The sequence below is a fragment of the Mesocricetus auratus genome, unplaced genomic scaffold (genome assembly GCF_017639785.1).
Source record: "Mesocricetus auratus isolate SY011 unplaced genomic scaffold, BCM_Maur_2.0 Super-Scaffold_100013, whole genome shotgun sequence".
Taxonomy (NCBI): domain Eukaryota; kingdom Metazoa; phylum Chordata; class Mammalia; order Rodentia; family Cricetidae; genus Mesocricetus; species Mesocricetus auratus.
In genome coordinates this window covers 56,736,520-56,753,738 of record NW_024429196.1, presented here as the reverse complement: position 1 = coordinate 56,753,738, position 17,219 = coordinate 56,736,520, and the positions used below count along the sequence as shown (strand labels likewise).

General features: G+C 43.5%; 1 protein-coding gene across 6 annotated transcripts in view; it reads right to left on the bottom strand.

Moving 5' to 3' along the window:
• Cdyl (chromodomain Y like) overlaps nt 1–17,219 on the bottom strand; it is a 211,022-nt gene that overhangs the window by 105,555 nt on the left and 88,248 nt on the right. The window contains exon 1 of one of the 6 annotated variants that reach the window (XM_021224989.2): nt 5,528–5,560. The exons of 4 other annotated variants lie outside the window; for them this stretch is intronic. In XM_021224989.2, coding sequence (XP_021080648.1) covers nt 5,528–5,545 — 18 coding nt within the window. In that variant the 5' untranslated portion in view covers nt 5,546–5,560. Of the gene's footprint in view, nt 1–4,500; nt 4,660–5,527; nt 5,561–17,219 lie in introns of those variants that run through there. One more of the 6 variants, XM_040755827.1, reaches the window with a different exon arrangement.

The following is a 17,219-nucleotide window of genomic DNA, read 5'->3' as shown; positions in this document are numbered from 1 at the left end:
ATCCTGATGTGAAGCTCCCTGGCGTGCTGCTAGACTGGCCTGGGGTCTGGGACATTGTTTTCACAAAAAGAATTATCTTGTTAAGATACTTTTACCTTGTTTGTTTCTTTGTTCAACATCAAACTGGTTTATTCTTTGTTTCTAGCAGTTTTCAAGGGTCCATCTACGTTTCCTTTTGTTGCAGACAGGGTCTCCCAGTGGCCTTGACCTTAGCACGCTAGGCTGGCTTACACTGAACCCCAGGAACCATCAGCACAAAATTACAGGCATGTTCCATGCCCTACTTTGTCCATTTGTTTTAAAAACATGGGTTCTTGGGATGAAGCACATACAAGTCCTTCTTGGGAGTACACACAGGTTCCTGTACTTGACAGACTGAACATTCTCTATGTATAAATGACTTGTCTACCAAGCATGCTAACATGAATCTTGCTAACACATACATTCCAATTCAATAGGTCTGGGTGATGCCTGAGACTCTGCACAGCATCTTGTCACCTCCATGGGTCGCCCCACATAGCACACATAGACTATGTGTGTTCTTGAAAACTCTACAGGACACCAATAGCAAGAGTGACTCAAGTGGGGAAGTCTGGCAGGAAAGCGAAGTCACAGGCAGGTACCAAAAGTGGTGTTAGGCTCATTTTTGTTTTATTTTCCAAGACTAATATAAGTGAATACTTGTATAGTGAAAAGACAGTCTTTAAAAACTCAGAAACTTAAGAATGCAGTTACTAAAATCTAAGACTTTCATAATACTGAGAAGTACAAAGAGGGGGTCAATTAATGCTGGCTTCAATGCTCCTTAATCAAGAATCAGTCAGGGAACCAGAAAAGAATAGTGGTGGCAGGGAATCAATCCATGATTGTGATAACCACCACAACTATTGCAGAGGTACTTAAAAACAACAACAAAAAGCCCACTGATTTAAGTCAAATGCCCTGTTTTTATTCAAATTGATTAAGTCAACCAAGTTTTTTATATTTGTCTTCCCTATTATATTTACCATAGTAGAATGTGTAACAGTTAATCTTGATTGTCAATGTGATGGACTTTAGAAAGACCAAGGAAATGCCCACACCCCAGAGGGTGTCTGGTGAGGGTGTTCCCAGAAAGGCTTAACTGAAGAGGAAAGACACACTCTGAATGTGAGTGTCACCATCCACGGAGCTGGGGGCCGGCTAAATAAACAGCAGACTGCAGGGTCTCAGAGACAGCTCAATCATTAAGAGCACTTGCTCTTCTAAAGGACCTTGAGTTCAGTTCCCAGCACCCAAATCAGGTGGCTCGAAACAACTGTAAATCAACTCCAGATCTGACACCCTCTTCTAGCCTCCACAACTGTGCACATACAAACATGCAAGCACCCCACACATACAAACAACAAAACAGAATAAACCTGAGAACGAGAGTGTCCATATGGAAGTTGAGCACCACCAGCACACATCTTTCTCCACTTCCTGACTGTGGACTCCTGCTACCACGCTCTCCCCAACCTGGACTCTAAGCCCTTTGAAATTGGAGCCAACCCAGCCCTTTCCTCCCTCCGGCTGCTTGTCATGTACTTGATTACAGCAAATTGACCATAGCTAGGAGAAAAGTAATACACTTTGTAACAGGAATGTTTTTACATATCTTGTTTTATTCCCTTCATACTCTTCACTCTTTCTAGAAGAAAGCCAGAACTCATGAGCTTTCAGGAATGTGTCTTGGAGGATGCCAACTACTAAACAAGTTTCCAGGGCTGGACCTTGAGTAAAGGCACCCGAACCTGAAGCAATATCAGCCTCCATAGGGGTGGCATGTACTTGTTCCCCCTTTATTTCACTAAGTACAAAGAAGCTTCAGCAGCAACCAAATGGGCCATTTACTGTGGCCGGAATGTTGCCTACCAAATTTCACACAATGAAACTTAATCTTGAATGTGACAGCATTAGAAGATGAGGTTTTTCAAAGGTCAGGAAGCTCCACCCCTACGAAAGAGACCCCTGCATGCATCATCAAGGAGACCCCTGAGAGCTGGCAGGCCCTGTGAGAGAAGGCGCTCACAGACACCAAGGCTGCTGGTGCCAGGAACTTAGAACTCTAGTTCCCAGTTCTATGGGGCAATAAACTTCTGCTATTTCTAAGCCACTCAGCCGATGCTATTTTATTATTACAGACCACGTGAACTAGGACACCACTCAGGTTAGCACTGGAATTTACAGGCTTTATGGGAATGCTGGATGAAATGGATTCATGAAATCCAAGTCTCAGGCCCAGTGATGCATCAGTGCATACAGACTGATGGAATTTGAAACTCATTATTAAATGGTACAAGCCATATTATCCCAGGTAGTCATTACAGGGTATATACATATCAAACAACTTTTAAAGCAGCACCTTCTAAGAAGTTGCTTAGAGGCGTTTACTTCTGTCTAGTTGGGAAACCATTTGGGAACTGTCCTTAGAGCCAAGTCCTGCTCAATGGGAGCTAGAAGGCACATACACATAGAAAGAGGGTGCAAGCAGGCTACTGCTAAAGAAACATGGCTCATGGAGGCAAGGAGAGGTGGCAGTAAGGCAAAATTAAAACGCATCACAGTCAAATTCGGAGTCAACACAGAGTCAGCCGTGGTAACATGCAATCATGGCACTTGAGAGGCAGAGGATCAGGTGTCTACTGCTGAGGCGAAAGCTAACTTGGGCGACATGAGACCCCATCTGAAAAAATAAAGTCATCATAGAAAAAAAATACGAGCAAGAAATATCACCAAGAAGCAATTAATATCCAAAAGAATAACAAAAATTATAGAATACCAAATATATGAAAACCTGTTGAATCTTACTACTAAAAAATTACCAATTAAGAACACGGAGAAAAAAATTAATGGTGAAATGTATTACTAAGACTAGGGAAATAGGCTCACGACCACCCGGTGACAAATCAAACTCCAGTAGCATACTCTTCTGGAGACAGATGTGACAACACACAACTACATTTACATTTTCTCCAAGCAATCCCATGAAAGACAAATCCTCCAACACCAACTTTCTAAATGCCAGATCTAGCAGAGAATCGCAACAAACTGGAGCTGTCACAAGGATGATCACTAAGCTGAGTGACTTCCAAGACAGACTGCTACAGAACGAATGCAAAGCGCAGGAGTAGAGCACAGTCTGCAATGCTGCCCCTAACAGAGACGCTGAGCAGTTCTGCACACGCGTTGGCCGACCTGTCCAAGACACAAGGAGATGAGACAGGAGCGGGTGGGAAGAGACCTTGTTAGAATGGGAAGAGGGAGGGGCAGGAGCAGGGGGTGCTAACCCCAGTATGCCTTTTTATATGGTTCTACCCCGGATCCAAAATAATGTTTCACAGATCCCCCATAATACTTAAATCCAACCAACTAGGATACATTGTGGGGAAGCCCTACAATAGAATACAAGGAATAGGGAGTGTGCCCAATTGTACAAATGACTAAAATTACAACTGAAGGAAGAAGAACAGAAAGTAAACTGGAAAACATTGTCTGACTCAGTAAAGCTAAGACAGATTTCACATGAAATCTACCCTCAGAAGAGCCGCGAGCAAGCTCACTCTGTGATGGAGAGTGTTTTCAGTTTTCCAGGCCGTCCACTCTCTGCAAGAACTTGACTTGATCATTGTACTAAAAGCAACCACAGACAAACATAAACAGATGGGCAGGCTCTGTTCCAAAAAACTGTCTACAAAGCCAGGAAGCAGACTGGATTTGGTCCATGGGCTATCATTCATTAAAACTTGATCTAGTTAATAAGGCTGCTCCTCGTAAGAGTATGGGCCAACAAACCTAAAACGGGCACTGGGAAATGAGAAAACAGTCCAGCTAGTGGGGAACAAGCGCTTCAGTGTGAGAGAAAGACGTTCCAACCAAGTGAAGAAAAGTCAGAATAAACGCTGTGAGGGGCTGGAATAGACCCCTGTGAACTCCAGCTGTGGAGTCCGTACCAAAAGGATCATATGTGTACACGAGTGCGCGCGTGCGCACACACACGATCCACAGCTCTGTCCTGTGGGTGGCTGACAGCAGTGGCACCTCAGCAGCATCAAGCACACCCTTCGCTCTACTCTGGGTTCTAAATACCATTCTCCAACAAAACAAGAGGACCCTCAGAGAAGGTCGCTGGCTCCAAGGCAGGCAGGGCTTCAGTACTAGGTCCAAGATGAGCCCGGGGCATTCTGAAGGGCTGTAAATAGGGGTGGGGGTGGACAGGCATGCAGGAACCAAACTGAAGGGAACCAAATAACAGAGGGATATTAGGTTGTAATACAAATAACTAATTATAACACACACATACACATTGGATGGATGGGCGGACAGACTACCAGGGTTACATAGCGAGGCCCTTCTCAGACAAACAATAAGACCTTTTAAAACTGCACAACAACTGTCACTCTCAAGCTGGCCAGAAGGCGTATTTTCAGAAATATAAGTTTTTTAAAATCAAGGCAGCTAGCTCCCAAACGCTGCTGGTACCTGTGATGTAAAGCTGGGACAGAGCGCTGTGAGCCCGGTGAGGTGGGAGGCCAGACCAAAGTCTCCTCGGGAAGGCGAAGCCCAGGTCAAATGGGGAATGAACACGAAGCCAGCCGACCTCCCTATGGCAGACCCTGCCCTCATTCCGGCCTTCAAAGAAGGCTCCAGCCTGCCTGACCTCCAGGAGGCAGAAGTACCAGAGAATGGTGAGAGCAAAGGCAGCTGTCATCTCCCTGCCCTCCTTAATAGAGGAGGAAAAACCTTCAGACAACAGCCACACGTAAGCCACAAGCCACCGTGCTCCAGAGGCAGGAAAAATGCGCAGGCGCAGACTAAGGCACACATGCAGTGGACCCGGGCAGGCAGAAGAGGGCCACAGCTGTTTGACGGCGGGGACACAAGTGCCTGGGCATGACGGATGGGTAACTGCAGAGCAAATGGAGCCAGCATCAGAACAGTCTAGACCTCCAGCGGCTTCTGTGCAAGAACACTCACCTGCAGGCGAGCCTGTGCAGGGGACTCGTGCAGATGGACAGGCAGAGCAGCCTGTGCTTACGGGCTCTCGGAGAACCGGCCACTATGGAGCACTGCTGGGGCCAGGAAGCAGCCAGGGACTGGAGCAACAGGAGCAGGGAAAGGGAAGGAGCCGTCCAAAAGAAGAGGGGAGGGGAGAATGACAGGCAGAGCCTGGGGCTCAACAATCCCCGGGCACTTTTCAAGTGGCAGCTGTGGACAGAAGAGGGCGCTCTAGAGCTGTGACTTCAGCAAACCTCACTGACCCCTCCCATGGAGAAAGGCAGGAAGAGGAATTTCAAATGCAGAAAAAACTAGCAGTTGAGTCCCACACAAAATCATCTCAATTTAAACACGGACAGAATAATGACCACAGAAGCAATGACAGCTCAACAGGAAGCCAGGATATGAAACAAACTACCCCGTTATTTCCAGAAAAAGAGAAAAAAACAAAAGCAAAAACACCTTAACAACCCACTTTTTGTAACAGCAGAATACTGAAGAGGCTACTTACTCCAACTCCCACAAACATCGTGTGTGAAAACCAAACTAAAAAAAGAAACGTAAAAGACTTGTCATAAAAGCCCAAGAAAGAGTTAAAACTACACAAAACAAAACCAGAGTAAGAACGGCGAGCTTGTGTTTTCTGCCTTAAGGTTCTACCGAGTCCCCACAGCTGTGCTGGTCAACCAGAGGCCGTAAGAGCTCGTCTTTCCTGATAGGGCAGTTGTTCTTAGCCTTCCTAATGCTGCGACCACTTAACACAGTTCCTCAAGTGGTGGACTTCAACCATGAAGTTATTTTGTTGCTGCTTTGTAACTGTAATTTTGCCACTGTTATGAACTGTTTTCTGGTGGCCACCCCTGTGATAGGGTCGCGACTCCACAGATTGGCAACTGCTGTGTATGGTTTCCCAAACCACAACACCTGAGCTAGAAATGCAGGGTATTCGGACATCACCAATCAAAGGCATAACAAGGCCCACCTTAGCCTCGTGTGCACCGGGTAAACCACAAGCAGCAGGGCCAGAAGGAAATCAGGACAGGAAGGAAGTCCAACACGAATCCACTTTCCCAAGCATGCCCAGCGAGGGCAGCAGGAGGTTCAAGTGTGGGGTGTGCAGAGCTCATGGCACACAGCAGAGTCCCAAGAAAGAAACCAGAGGCAGCAAGAACATCTCAGACCCCAGCACACTCCCGGCACTGCAGGAACACAAGCCCCAGGGGAGTGGACCACAGATCACAATGGCAGAGGAAGAGCAGTCCTTGGCCTCCAGGTAACAGCTCTACTGTCTGCTACAATAATACCCAGGAGTACCTCCAGCCCACATTCACATTTCAAGAGAAGAGCATCACGGTGCAGCCAACACACAAGCAAAATCTGCAAAACTTGATGCCAAGGGTTTCTAAGTAATAAATATTTCCAATAATCTTTAAATGCTCAAGAAATTAATGAAAAACATGCTAACAAATAAGCAGATAAAGCAATCTCAAAAGAAAACTGAGATCAGAAAAAGGCAAATTCTAGAGCTAAACAAAGTGTTTTTTGAATTAATTTGGGGGAGATCAGAGGATAACTTCAGATGTGCCCTCAGGTACCTTCCACGTTTTGTCTGAGAGTCTCTCACTGGCCTGGAAGCTTTGAGGGACTCTGCCTGCTTATTCTTGCTATTCCATCAATGCTGGGAGCAGACAAGCACCAGCGTCTCTATGTGCCTGTCCTTGGCTGGCCTGGAGTTCAGGCAAGTGGGAGTGTCTGCTCCCCAGTGCTAAAGTTAGGTGAACACACCCAGCTCACCACCAGGGTTTACATCTGACTTTTTATGTGGGTTCAGGAATACAAGCACAGATCTCACACTTACAAAGCAAGTAGTTTACTTACTGAGCCATCTCCTCAGCCCAAACAAAACAGTTATCAAAACCACACCTGTTTAGCAAAAACCAAAAAGCAAGTAAATGAAACAAAATAAAAAGTATAAAAAGGTAACAAAAAGCAGAAAGGGATGGGTTGACAAATGAGAATTCAAAGACATGCATGTTATTAGGAAACAGTGCACTCACTATTGGGGAAACTAGGAGTGAACAGGAGAAGGAACATCTGAAAACCTCCACAACAGCTCAGGGAACCTCAAACCAACAAAACATCCCCGAATAGAGCTTAACAGAATGAAAGTTAGGGAACGAACACCTTGAACGTAGCCAGAGAAAATGTATGCTGCAGGCAAGAAAGCAACGGCAGCACAGGAGCAAGGGATGACTCGCCCTAGAAACTACTGGCACATTCAGCTTTCAGCCAAGGATTCTAGCGCCTAGCAAAACCCGCTTCAAAAAGAAGATCCCTAAAGTCTAAGTGGAAATCACTCAAGATGGCAACTTCGGATCTGCAGGAAGAAATAGAAACAGTATTTGTGTGGATATGTTAATAAGCTGTTTCTGCTGGGCATTGGTGGCCCACACCTTTAATCCCAGCACTAGGGAGGCAGAGGCAGGCAGATCTCTGCGAGTTCGAGACCAGCCTGGTCTACAGAGCGAGTTCCAGGACAGCCTCCAAAACAACAGAGAAACAAAACAATAAGCTGTTTCTATCTTGTTTGTTATAAAAGATTAGTTAAAAGCAAATAATAGTTAAAAGCAAATAATGCTACTTACTGATAGAGGTATAGAATACATACAGGTTCTAACTCACGACCACGGGTAGTGAGAGGAACATGAGAGCACACCACAGTAAAACAGTTTCCTCCAGGTTTGATATCCATGCTAAGTGGATTAAAATAAAGCCTACAACACACTGTAATCCTTGAGTCAACTATCCTCTTCTTCAAAAAAGCAAAGAAGTATGGCTAGAAAAAAAAAAGAATTGATGGGCTAATTAAAAATTAATACAAAAAAAACAAAATCCTTTCCCAATAAAGCAAAATATGAGAAATCTAAATATGATCAGATTAGTAATTATTTTAAAACTAAATGATAGGATGGGAAATGTGGCTTGGTGAATAGAAAACGTCAAGCATGCAAGAGACCTTGGTTTGAATGGGGGGAGACACCGTGTGTGTGTGTGTGTGTGTGTGTGTGTGTGTGTGTGTGTGTGTGTGTGTGTGTGTGTTCGTTCCCAGCACCCACATCAGGCAGCTCACCTGTGTAACTCCAGCTCCTACAAGATCTGATACAGTTGTCTTCTGCCAGCACTTGCAATCAAATACACCTTACCTACCAGAATCACCTACCCATACATACACATTACCAAAAATAAAAATAAATGTAATTGGTACAAATTCTGTTCAAAAGCAAGAAACAGACTGAACCTTTTATAAAAAGGCAAATCACTCACTCACACACACACACACACACACACACACACACACACACACACACACAAAACCCACCCATCTACAACCTATTTTTAAAGAGTTACCTTACATACAAATATAAAACAAACTAAAACTACTACCATGGACAAAGAAACATCTAAGACTAAAATGGCTTGTACAGAATGAAGTCAACTTCAAAGGGTTTTATTAGAAAGAGAATCCAGTGATTTTAAAGTCAGCCCAGGACAATATATCAATGTTAAAAATGCATATTCATTTAATGACAGCTTCAACATACATGAAACAAAGGGAAAAGCAAATGAATGTTGGAGATTCTAACACTGTACAATAATAAAAATGAACAAAACCCAGAGCAGACACAGGAAATAAATGACAGCATCAACCTTGTCAGCAGACAGCTAGAAGACACTCAACCAAGAATGAAAGAATCTACAATACTTCCAAATACACACAGAAAGTTCATGAAGGCAGACCATATATGAGTGTTCGAAAAATGTTTTTCAGCTGCAATGGAATGAAAAAAAAATCTGGAAGAAATTCAAGTATCTAAAATGGGTTGAAAGACAGCACAAGCAATGTGTGAGGTTTGCTACTGCCATAGCTACTTGGAGGCTGAAGTAAACAGGATGGCATGAGTCCAGTAGTTCAAGACCAGCCCAGGAAACCTATCAGGACTGTCTAAATAGATTAATCAAAATTTAATTTTAGATGAAGCAAATTCCTTTAAAAATACAACTCAGACCAAAGTTGAAAGTCTACATAGCCTTACATATTTAAAACCAGATCTACAATCTAAAAACTAATCAAAGACATTCTCAGTTTTCACTAATGAGTTCTAATAAATATGTAAGAGAACCAAAACCAATGTTAGCACAACCAATTTCAGAAAAGAAACAGGGAGAGAAGGCCGCCTTTCGTGTTCACTGTACTATGAATCAAGGGAAGGACATTAGTAACCTAAATAACTCTTCAAAGGTATCAACATCTGTTGGGGAAGTCCTGTGTATATGTCAATAAAGCACTGTTGGCCAATAGGGAAGTAAGATAGGTGGGACTAGGAGTCGAGGAGGACTCTGGGTAGGAGAAACACAGGGAGTCACGATGTAGCCCGCCAGAGAAATAAGATGTCTGGAACTTTGCTCCGATAAGATAAAAATTTAGATTGACAATTATGGGATACTTAAGTCAGAGCTAGCCAGTAAGAGACAAGCAAGGCCAACAGCTTCATAATTAATACAGTGTCTTGTGTGTTATTTGGGGACTACAACGTGGCAGAGCCCAGGCGACTGGTGGGGGGAAAACCAAGCCGCTGGCAAGGAAAAGTCTTCTCTTTACAAACATCCTCATCACTTACATTCAGATCAAAGGATCATATCTACTTAGAGCCACTGCAATGAAACCACATAAATAAAATGACACAACTACTAAGCACAAAAAATAAAACTTGACACTTAAATGAGAGACTAGAGAGAGGCAGAAGCTGTCTCCAGCTGTAAGGCTAACAAAAACTGCAAGCCCATAAATTTATATCCAGCTAAACAATCACTAGTATTGCTTACAGTGAAGTTGTCAGTTGATACACAATAGCAATTTCATTACCCATAATACTCCTCTTCTTTCTAAAATAATTAGACCCTAAGTATAAACTCACATGTTCACACTACTCTTCTACTTTGAATGTTCAAAATAGCACTAATAAACAACTCAAATATCCTAAACTGATGACCCAATAAACAAAATGTAGGACAGACATACACACACACACACACACACACAAAAAGTATTAGGTAATAAAGGATGCAGCACTGAAGAATTTCACATGACTAAAAGAAGCTGGCAATGAAGTGCTGGGTATTGCATGTTTCTATTATATAGCATCCCCAGAACAGACAAATCCAAAGATAACACACAAACTACTGGTTGCCAATGTTGGGGGAAGAATGGGATACAGGGTTCACTCAGTAGTGACAATGTCCTGGAATTAGATAGGAGTGATGGTTATAAAACTTTGTGAAGCATGACAAAAATGTCGTATGTACAATTTTAAAGGGACAATTCTATGTTATTTAAAATGCATCTCAGGAAAGAAAAAGACATAGTTCAAGAAGAAAAATTAGCATACAAAGAAGAGGTAGGAGAACACAATAAACACCCAAATTAATCCTGGAAAAATTAATCTAATTCAGCAAAAAGTAACCTACCAAATGAACTGTATCCTTTAAAATGGCACGGATGTAACACTGAGCGTGGTGATACACACTTAAGACTCAGGAGGCAAGACAATCAGACCAAGGCAATCCTCGGCTACAGAGGTAGTTGAAGGCAGCCAGGCTAGAGACCCTGTCTCAAAACACTCAAAGGTGCATAAAGGTTTGCAGGGATCTTCACCTAGTCAGGGAGAAGCTAGAGATGGAGAGCAATGAACAAGTCTCCTTGCCATCCTTTCTAGGAAGATAAGACAGAGCAAAGTTGCTAAACACACAATTGTTGGTATGTTGAAAAGAATACAAAACTCCGGATGAACACAAGATAAAAGAGAGATAATGCATGCAAACAGTGAAGAATTCGCACATCCTCTAAAATTCCAAAAAAAGATCACTGAATGACCTGATCATTGCTGAGTGAGTGAGCAGAGTGTAAAGAAACTAAGGGCAACCACAGGGTCAGACATACATACAGTTTTATCTTCCAAAGTCTACATCAAATGCCTCAGGCAAAAGAAAGCTGAATGGGTAGTACCATTTAGTATTAAGTGTACCAGCGTAGGATGCTCACCTTCTATGCACAGGGCCCTGGGTCGGGTTCCCAGAGCTCTTTTAAAAAATTCCACAAAGGGGGGGGGGGGTGGGGGGACAAAGAAAAGTGGTAATGGGAAAGAATCATTTCAATAGTGATAATAAATATAGATTCAGAAATCATACTGCATTCATAAGAAATAAATTACAGTTCATTTTCAGTAGGAAGTGCACAGAACTCAGCAAAGACTTCCAGATAAGCAGGAGACAGTGGCTTGTCTCAGAATTCTGAGAGCTGGAAAGCTGCCTGCAGTCTGTGCCCAGGATCAGCAACAGGCAATCAAGTCCCAGGAATTCCTAAGATAAGGCTTTGCATACTAAACCAATAGGATGCAGGATTTGGATAGGGGACTATGCTAGAAGAAGGTAAAGTTTGTAACGCTCTAGAGCAGCAGTCAATGGGAAGAGAAGGCAGGGATTTCTCATAGTTGAGAACTTTAAAACCTACAGCATCGGCCTAGCAAGGTAGCTCAGAAGTTCAGCTGCTCTGGGAAAAGACCTGGGTTATATTCCCTGCCCCCATATGGCAGCTCACAAGTATATGTAACCTGGGTTCCAGGGTATCTGATGCCCTCTTCTGAGGCCTGCAGGCATACTGTCTAGCAACAAATCGGTACACCAGCCATTTTAAACTCTAGACCAGTGCCCAAATTGTTTTGCCTTCACCGGTCTCTTAAATTTGTTGTTACAGACTGGATAGATGGGTCAGCAGTTAGGAGCACTGGCAGCTCTTCCAAAGGTCCTGAGTTCAATTTCCAGCAACCACATGGTGGCTCACAACCATCCATTGAGATCTGATGCTCTCTTCTGGCCTGCAGGCATATATGCAGACAGTACAATGTATATATAATAAATAAGTCTTTTAAAAAATGTTGTTACAGAGTGAGGGGCGCTTCTTACAATTAAGCTTGTTTGTTTGAATTATGACTGTATATTGCTTGTAGTTCTGAACAAAACAGAGGTAATCAGGTTTCCTTTCCTGCCGTGTCTTTTATGTGAGGTGTAATCTCACTATGCTGCTCAGGGCCTTGAATTTCAAGGCTCAACAGATCTTGCCTGAGTCTCCCAGGTCTTTGGAATTATAGAGGTGTGCATCCTTGCCTTAAGACAGACCCCCTCCTTTTTTGTTTTTAATGCAAAGGAAGGAAAAAAATATGACCAGAAGATGCTACCCAAAGCTAGCTGGCACAGCCACATATACAATATATTATCTTCAATGGGAAAATACAATAAGCAAATTTGGTTAAATCTAAAGCATGGGCTCAATATGCACAACACACACACACAATGGTGGATAAATATATAATCTTGAGAAATTAGCTCACCTGTGTCAGCTCATTTAAAAGATCAGACATGAGAAAATAGAAGACCCAATCTATACTAGTCAACGGATGTAAGTCTGGTGTGTATATTCTTGGTGCTATGACAAAAGACCCCGTCAAAGCTGCATAAGCTACTCTCTACTGGTCCACAGTTTGAAGAGACAGAGGGGAAGCCACGGAGGCAGAAGTCCAGTCACTCAGTCAGGAAGTGATGAACAGAGATGAACAAACGCCAGCTCACTGGCTTTTGCGTTTCTACTCAGCTGGGAACCCTGGTACATGGAACGGGTGTTATTCAGTTAAGGTGCCTCTCCTACCTCAATTTACCTCATCTAGAAACTCTGGCAGACACGCCCAGATCATTGTTTAGTGGGGGAGGGCAGATACTGGCCAACTCATAATCCATAAACTACTGCAATTCATGTCTAAATAATAGCTGAGCCTGATCAAAACAAGTGCAAATTCCATTTCCCAAGTAAAATGCTTTAGACGATCGCAAGAAACCTTCACAAATAACTTTCAGGAAAAGATTGTAGCAACGCAAGGATGGCTTCACATCAGAAAACAGAAGACACGCTTACTACATTAGAAAACTAAAATGCCTGTGGCTGAAAGGATCTTCTCCAATAAATGCAGAAAAATACCCAATATAATGCAATAACCATGATTAAACAGTTCCAGATTAAACGAGAATCTAGATTCCCACAGCATCCCCTAGTAGTATTGACAGAATCAGTCCCTTTTAGGATGAGAAACAAAGTGGGAACCCTTGCCACAACTCATAGTCAATACTTCCAGTGGTATGTCACTGAAACTAAAGGTTCTCAGCACAGCTATCTATAAGGTCCTAAATGTGTTCCTTTTACTCTGACCCCAACTGTAGTTCTCTGCCTATCTCAAGACACACTGACCCGTGCTGACCTTGAATCCAGAGAGCCACTGTATCTGCTTCCCACATGTTGGGATTAAAGGTATTAAAGGTTTAGGATATTTGAGTTGTGCTACCATACCCTGTTAGAAAGGATTTTTTAAACAAGCAAAAATAAGGGAAAAATTGGTGGCCCACATCTTTAATCCTAGAACACAAGCAGCAGAGGCAGGCCAATATCTGTGAGTTCAAGGCCAGCTTGTTCTATGTATTAAGTTACAGGAGAGCCTGATAAAATCCAAAATTCAGCATGGCAGCACACTTAATCCCAGCAACAGGAAGCAAAGGAGAAATTTGAGTTCAAGGCCAGCCTGGTCTACACAGTTTAAGTCCCAAACTAGTCAGGGCTGCTTTTAAGATGTAACTAACCTACTTCACAGATGCGCTCTCCCATCTGCATTTAGGAAGAGAAATGTGGAATAATGGACTCCATAGTGATAGTACTTAGTGTTCAGTACTGGGAGAGTGGACAAGGAAGTTCCCGTCCATCCTTTCTTGAACAGGCATACACAGAGTCTTTGCCACAAACCACAACTAAGGGGTCTGAGAGTCAATCTGCATGTCGGGTGAGTGTCAGTTGGCTTACACAGTGACTGAAGACAGACAAATCATAGCTCAGAGAGACTGTGGACAACAAAACACCTTCTCAGAACTTCTCTCCCATATCTACCCTCAGATGGTCTTTTGAACACTCTCCACAGTGCCCAATCTTCCCTCCATAAACAAGAAATGAATTTTGGAATAAGCAAAAGTAACTAATTAAATGTATGAGTTGGGCTGATTGTACAAATCCAAAATGGTTTACACCAGTGATGAGGAAAGCCATCACCGGACCTCAGATGTGCTCCTCTGCATCTCCATGACTGACTGCCCAAGCTCCCTGATTTCCACACACTAAATGCATGACCTACAGAACCATTTTACATTTTATAATCAACAATACCCCTCGTCTTTTTTTTTCTTTCTTTAAAAAAACTAATTTTATGGGCTGCAGATCTGGTTTAGGGGTTAGAAGCACTTGCTGCTCTTGCAGAGAACCTGGGATCAGTTCCGGTCACCCATTTCATCGGCCTCATCAACACCTGCTTCAATGGTGCGGCTTCCTCTTCTGGCAGCTACACTCAAGTGCCCACACAGGCAAAAAGGCACACACACTAAAACTTTTTTAAAAATTAAAATATTTATGCATGGACATATTCTCATGTGTACATGTGTCCATGAACGCCAGAAGAAGGCACTGGACCCCTGGAAGCTGGAGCTGAAGGCAGCTGTGAGGCACCCCACATGGATGCTGAGAACTGAACTTGGATTCTCTTTAAAAAAAAAAAAAAAAAAAGCAAGCACTCTTACCGGCTGAGCAATGGCTCTAGCCCCATCAATCAGTCTGTGATGTTGGCACTGGACAAATCTTCTGTAAGTTTCCAAACCCTTGTTGCTCTAGTTGTTTAAAACAGCATCTCACAAGGGGCTGACCTAAAGTCTAACAAAAACAAACATACCCCCAACACACACCACCCACACACACCCCAAAAGCACCCCATGGCCTGAAGCTCAGTCAGTAGTGGAAGCAAGACACAATAGCAAGCATGAAGACCAGAGCTGAGATCTCCAGAGCCCATAAAGGCGGAAGTGGTGACTCACCCAGAATCCCAACCCTCGAGGCCAGAGTGTGTTGGCGAGCTGGTCTGGGCGTATCAGCCAGCTCTGGTTCAGTTGAGAGACCGTGCCTCAATGAGTAATGTGGGGAGCACAACCGAGGAAGGCGTGAAGGCTCACCCACCCAAGCACACTGCAAACCCACACTTACACATAATGTACAAAATGCCACCACACGTCAAACCGTGGCTTAACACTCATTACCTTTGTAGACACTTAAGTTGTATTTAAAAGAAACCTGATGTTTCCTCTCAGACAAAATTTTTCAATCAACTTGCCTGAACAAATGCAATCTGATTTTTTTTATTCAATGATGCTTTAGGCGTCTTTCTAGACATCTTAAATTTAAGTCAGTCAAAGACTGTTCTCCAAGATGATTCATTGAGTTCATTTTCCTTACAGATTGCCTTCATTTTATATAAAGTTTATTAATTTCCTACCCCATCATTAGTCACTCCTTTTTGTCCACACAAAAGATTTCCATGATGCAATGCACAAGAAACCTACTGGCTGTGTGTGAAATAACTGAGAATTAGTCAAGCCTTATTTAGCTTACTTCCACAGCACTGTTAGCAAATGTCTTCTTCAGTCAGGTCTGTCAGCTTTAAAAGCAGACAACACCCAGGCTGGAATAGTTGGTCAATATGAAGTGGACTACGTGGTTTTTTTTGTTGTTCAGTTGTATGTGTGTGTGTGTGTGTGTGTGTGTGTGTGTGTGTGTGTGTGTGTGTTGAAGTTTTTGAGAAAACGACCATGAGTTGTGGAAGTAAGGGCAATCTGGGAGAAAATGAAGGAGGGGGAAGAATATGACCAAAATATATTGGTTGGAATTTTATTAAAAACAAAGAAGTGCAAGGATCAGGGCCCCTTTTAGTTCAAGTTCAGGCCCCGAGAGGCTGCTACCTTCAGGGCTTGGAGATGCCAATCACCAGCTACCTTCTCTCTAAGAGTATCAGGCCAGGCGGTGGTGGCACATGTCTTTAATCCCAGCACTCGAGAGGCAGAGGCAGAAGACCAGCCTAATTTACAAGAGCTAGTTCCAGGACAGCCTCCAAAGCCACAGAGAAACCCTGTCTCGAAAAACAAAACAAAACAAAAAAGGCATCAAGAGTTCTAGGAGTACATTACACAACTTTGGGAACAACTCTAGGTTCCATAGAGGATCCTTCAAGGACAGCAGATTCTTAATACACTGGTACACTGGCCCTCTGAAACTCATGGCACATCCAGACCTCTTTTCTTTTGAAACAGATCCCTATTCCTGGACGGACATGCACCCCAATGACCTGAAGACCTCCCATTAGACTCCACACTTAGAAGCTATACCGCCTACCAAAAGCACCAAGGACCACATTTAACACATGGGCCTTTGGGAGTCACTGTAGAGTCAAACAGCCTGGACAGGAAAAGGCACAGGAGAGAATCAAAAGTATCCATTGTTTTAGGAATCAAATTACAGATGCTATTGGTATATATTCCCTGTGTTCTATTACATTCTGAGGAAAAGCACAACAAACCACATGCTAATGACCACCTTCAAGAGTACACACACACACACACCCACACACACAACCTCTTCTTTAACATCTGCACATCTGAGGAGAGTACATACAGACAGTTGGAAGACTAAGGCGGGCTGAGCTCAGAGTTGCTTACACTCTACTTCAGGTGCCTGCAGTATAAGTTAAGAAAAGCAATCTCCTAAAGCACAGTTACAAACTTAGCTAAATAAAGTAGGCAACCAGGTCCCTGTGCCCTGGCCCAGAGCGCTGTAAGCAGACAAGTGCAGAGCCGAAGAGTGGAGCACAAAGTCTGGTGGGAAGAAAGTCAAGTTTGAGACTGGACATAGGAACAAGGAAACCCGGGGGGGGGGGCTGTCAATACCCAAGGCAGACAACTGAGGTGGACGGACATGCTTAGGGGCTCCATCTGGGGCCCGTGATGAGAAAGCCTGCCTTGGCAATGAGACTTAGTGAAGTACAACTAGCTGTTCACTTCATGGTGGCTGGGAAGCAGGGAGAAAGGGGGCGGACAGAATCCCAGTAGCTTCTTCAAAGACAGCCATCCCTCCACCCCGCACTCCTCTAAAGGATCCAGCACTTTTCAATAATGCCACAGGCTCATGATCTATCAAGCCTTTACAGCAGGCCTCTGGGGGACACGCCTCACCCAAGCTA